At 36.0% G+C, this 5,187-nt stretch overlaps 1 protein-coding gene across 1 annotated transcript; it reads left to right on the top strand.

Moving 5' to 3' along the window:
* Positions 1-2,421: 2,421 nt before the first annotated feature.
* On the top strand, positions 2,422-4,737 carry LOC149823364 (actin-depolymerizing factor 7-like). The gene is made up of 3 exons (XM_090018791.1): positions 2,422-2,660; positions 3,761-4,026; positions 4,186-4,737. Exons 1-3 carry the CDS (start codon positions 2,658-2,660, stop codon positions 4,334-4,336), a joined length of 420 nt encoding a protein of 139 aa, XP_089874917.1. The 5' UTR covers positions 2,422-2,657; the 3' UTR covers positions 4,337-4,737.
* Positions 4,738-5,187: the final 450 nt, after the last annotated feature.

A 5,187-nucleotide genomic window follows, 5' to 3' on the forward strand; every position in this document is an offset into this window, starting at 1 on the left:
ATCTCATCATCTATCGTACAATACTAGAAGCCCATAAATACCTTTATTTTGGATTATTTTATTTTATTTTATTATAATAAAAAAATCTGCCCCACCACCACCACACATTTGATGTGGGACATGGGGCCCACCAAGCATTCATCCCGGCAGGGACAAGTGTATCCCGCCATACAATCACAACAACAATAGTGAACCATGCTGTCGATGGGTGGATCATGTACCAGATCCAACAGGTCCTAAGGTAAGTTTGACTTTGAGGTGCTGGTACTGGGTCTTGGTCAAGGTCTGATGGAACCTAGATTAGGCAGAACCAGCTCAAGTTTTGATACAAATAGCATAAACCAAACCCCATAAAATATCTCTCTTTTTTCATAAACAAGTAAAATCTCTTTTTATTTATAGAATCTTAATTAAAACTTAAGACAGACTCAAGTCTTATTTAAAATTTTATAAACCAAATCTGGGTCAATATATTGCTAAGATCATATCATAAGAACCCACTAGGTAGTTAGATGATATCATTAAGCCCAAACGTACCAACTAGGGTAGTGTTTGTGAGACTTGACCATTGATTAGCCCTCTACTTATGTCTATAAATTTTCCTCTAAGTTTTCTCAATATCTTAAAAAAAAAACACTTATCAAAAGAAGGGTTAACATTTGGTGCTATTGAAGGGACAAAACTATTGAGTATAAATCACTTTTTTTAACATTTTTTAATTGATTTTTAGATCGAACCTTATGGATGGATGTGATCTAAAAGTTTTGTTTAGTAGAAAAAGAGTCTCGAATCTTGTGATTGTGACATATAAAGAGGTTCGTGATTATAGTGGCGTGTTTGGTTGGACACAGTTGACAATCATTCTATTCTAATAAAATGGCAACATGTACTCTTGTGTCGTCTTAAAGGTGTGTTTGATAGTGTGCCTAGTTGCCATCAAACAAGATAGGGGTTAAAAAAATATATTGGACAGGGTGAGGGTAATTAATACCTTGATTTGAAAGGAAGGGCAAGGGTGTGGGATTCATTTTTCTTGCATATTTGTGTTTGGATTTAGGGCTATCATGTATGACCAGGTTCGTTTATAAATGAATGAATGTATGTATGAGTTATTTACAGTGTAAAAAAAAATTTTGAATATAAGAAACACAAATTTTTGTCTAATCAAAACAAACGATGGATGAAGTATAATTATTATAGAATAGACATAACATGTGTTCTGTCTATTTTGTTTACTGTTCCGTCCAATCTTGGACAAGCAGTCAAACACGCTAAGAAGTAACAACAAGTCCGAATGCAATATATATATATATATATATTTTAAGATGGATGTTTAGAGTTACCAAAAAAGAAAAAGAATAGAAATTAACATATCAAAAACCATTTAAAACTTCTGTTAATAAATAAAAAAGATTTTGATAATTCCATTTAAAATGGTTCGAGCACTTTGTACAAATACCTTTGTAACACCAGTGAAAAAGTTGGCACAAATGCAAATGAAAGGAATTAGGAAAAGAAGAAAACCATTGAAAACTTAAAAGGAGGCATTGTGAGGTAATGTGAAGGATCGTAAGGTAATTAAATTTGTAACTCTAGATAAAATAATAATAAAATAAAATAAAAATTGTAAAAATCACAAAATAAGGTAACAGGTTGCAATCCAAGATTCAATGGAACTGGATCTGCTTGTAACTAGGGTTGATGAACAAGTTGAATGCAAGCAGAACACTTGGACTATTTATTTTCTACTATAATATGTCTTACAAACTATACTTGTAATTTATCTATCATTACTTAATGAGTCTATATGAGCCTAATCAAGCCAAACACTTTTTTTTCATTTTCCACTTGCCGAACAAACACTGACACGTATAAATAATATTTTATTTTTATTTTATTTTTACTGTTTTAAAATTTTATTTCAATAAAAAGCATACTTTTAACAATAAAATATCAAAAAAATGTTTTTTATTGATTCAAAATTTAAAAAAAATTGCGTCCCCGTGCCATAGTGACATGTTTTTATCCGCAAAATCTTGTTTTTCAAAAACTCGCAAGAAATTGAAAATTTTTCATAAATCTTGCATTTTTTGGCAAAATCTCAGCAATAAGAAAATAATTTAATTTTTATAAGAAAATATTATTAAAAATTATTTAAAAATAAAAATACATGGGTTTTTTTTCGATAAAGAGCCATTTAAAATGTAAATATCAGGTTTAAATCGCGGTATTTATGTTTTTTTCATAAATCTTGCGATATTTTGAAATTCTCACAAGAAATTGCCGTTTTAAACTCTCAGGCAATTTCTCGCGATATTTCATAAAAAATCGAACCTGCATCACGCGTACTAGTGTCGACGTATCTCTGTGACAAATGTTTTTTAATTAAGAACCCCAGTCTATGCCGTGGCAGTTTCTCAGTATTAAGGGGATGAACTGGGCCGCATCGTAAAGTCAGGTGAGAGAGAGAGTGTCTGCGGGAACGAGCGTCCCTCCGAGCCCTAGATTTTCTAGGGTTTGCTGGCTCGGTGGTGATATTAATCCCGTCTTCCGAGCCCTAGATTTTCTGCGGGAACGCGCGGCCCTCCTATTTAATCTCCTCCGGAAGACCCCCGATCTTTCTTCCCTTGTGACCATCTGAAGGAGTGACAGCAGAGATGGTGAGACTTCCACACTGTCGGACTCTTCTAGTGCTCCGATTTCGTTTCTGCCATCGGATTTCTCTCTCCCTTCTTTTGTTCCCCCGTTTCGTGTGTCTCTCTGTGTGGTTCTTCGATCTGTGAACAGTTTCGTTTATGAGCTCGGGGAGATCGGATCCGTACGATCTATCTATCGTGTAGCTTTCCTTGCTGTGCGGTTATATTTCAATCTGATGCGAACGTGTTGTTTCTGCTGTGATGTTTGGGGTTTATCTTGAGAGTCTTTCGCTTTTTTGTTTTGTTGGTGTTTTTTATTGGTTCTTCATGTTTGAGATCGACTCATGCCTTGATGTTTTAGGATCGATCATCGAATTTGGGGTTTCTCGCTCGTGAACTGTTTTCTAGGGCTAGGATGGTGCGATAATGAAGGATTTATTTTCGTTGTTTGTTATATCGATCGTGATTGAAGGATTGGGTTGCTTTTCCCCGATCTAGTTGTCCCGGATCTTGTTTTGTTGAAATTGAGATGGTTTTGTTTTCTCTTTGCATGTTCGGTTGATCTGATTCTTGGTTCTCGATTATTTGGAGGGTATTTGTTTAGGATGCTCTTTAGTTTTTTCCGATGATGTTGCAAATTTATTTCTTTTGCTGTTTCTATCCGTGTTGTGTGTGTGACCCATAATTGGCCGTGTTGTGTATGTGAGCAATAATTGGATCAAATTGTTATTCATGGTCATATGGGAAGGTAGGGAAATCTCGCTGCCGTGTAAAAGTTCAATGATTATGAGTTGGTTTTGTTATTAGTTGATAGTCTAGTAGTTTCAATTAATTGTGGTAACTCATGGTATATCAACATCCTGCGAAAGTTTGTTGATGCGCCATATGTGCCCATCGGATGACTCAGGCTGTGTCGTGGTGCCACCCCAAGGTTGAACAGCAGATTCCCATGTGTAATTTGTAGAAGAGTGTGGTTGTTTGTCCTTGTGGACGCTTTTGTATGTGTGTGCATGGGGTGTGCGTGCATGCATGTGCTTGTGTGTGTGTGTGTGTTTTAATTTGGCAATTTTTCTTCCTGTAAACATCATTTATCTTAATGTTGAATATATATTTTCACATTTTAGGCCAATGCAGCGTCGGGAATGGCAGTCAATGACGACTGCAAACTGAAATTCTTGGAGTTGAAGGCCAAAAGAACCTACCGTTTCATTGTTTTCAAGATTGAGGAGAAGCAAAAGCAGGTTATTGTTGAAAAGCTTGGAGCGCCAGGTGAAAGCTATGAGGATTTTGCCGCAAGCCTCCCAACAAATGAATGCCGATATGCTGTTTATGATTATGACTTTGTAACTGAAGAGAATTGCCAGAAGAGCAAGATTTTCTTCATCGCGTGGTAATGATATGCACTTTTCTGCCAATTCAAGTGCAATGTGATTAGCTATTATCATTTTTATATTGAATAATTTGGTCATCATAGTTAGTATGTTGTATGCTGAACATTGAATGTTATGATTTGTTGATTTGTCACATGGTTTACCTGTTCCTTTCGCAGGTCTCCTGATACATCAAGAGTAAGGAGTAAGATGCTTTATGCTAGCTCAAAGGACAGATTCAAGAGAGAACTAGATGGCTTCCAAGTTGAATTGCAGGCAACAGATCCTACTGAGATGGGCCTTGATGTTTTGAGAGGCCGTGCCAATTAGAGCTTTTCACTGCGGCTTCTGAGTATGTACTGTAGGCCATGCAGTGAAGATTCCATTCATGCAGTTTGGATGCTTTCGGTGTAGTGTTAATAGTTTTGTGGGACATGGTTCGATCAATATTCTATTTTCTTGTTGATTCGGATTTGCAGTACAGGACTTGTGTATGTTTTTAAACTACACTTTTCATACATTTTATGATCTCAATATTTGTGGAACGTACATGAAAGTGGGCCTCCCTTGTGGGTTGCTGCTTGTGCTTGATTGTGGCACACTGGCAATTTGATAGGCTGTAGCTGCTTGTGGACTTGGACACACCTATAGATTGTTTTGATGGTGCTAAAAATGATGTTTTATCAATTTATTCTTCTTTTATTTGAAATGTGGATTGGGAGATCAGATATGTTGATGCATATAGATTGTCTGGATTGCCCCAATGATGGATCCTGATTTAGTTTGTGGTTCCTCTAAGACACATCTCTTCTACCTTATAGTTAACTCCTGCATAAAAACTACCGTGATGTAGGATTTCTACATACCATATACTTTGCACAGCGGGAATGGAAAAATCTTCTCTTTGTAGTGTTTCTTAGTTTGGTGTGATTTGATCCACTGGATTTTTGAGCTGTCTAAGTGAAATATATCCTTGTAGAGATTCTTGACATTGGATCAATGATGCCCTCTTTTTCTCTCTTTTTGTGTACATTTCCTGCTAAATTGGTTGATAGATTTATTTCTCACTATGATTTGAACAACGCATGAAACATCGTCAGCCAGTCATGACATGGCCGATTAATTCAACATCTATCTGTATGAAGCTTTCATGTAAACAATATAAAGACAAGAACTGACTA

The sequence above is a fragment of the Nuphar pumila genome, chromosome 10 (assembly GCF_984573655.1).
Source record: "Nuphar pumila chromosome 10, dmNupPumi1.hap1.1, whole genome shotgun sequence".
Lineage (NCBI taxonomy): Eukaryota > Viridiplantae > Streptophyta > Magnoliopsida > Nymphaeales > Nymphaeaceae > Nuphar > Nuphar pumila.

Excerpts from the sequence above, each read along its gene's own strand:
- LOC149823364 (XM_090018791.1), top strand. Across the intron at positions 4,027-4,185 it reads AAGATTTTCTTCATCGCGTG|GTCTCCTGATACATCAAGAG; the intron begins GTAATGATATGC and ends TTCCTTTCGCAG.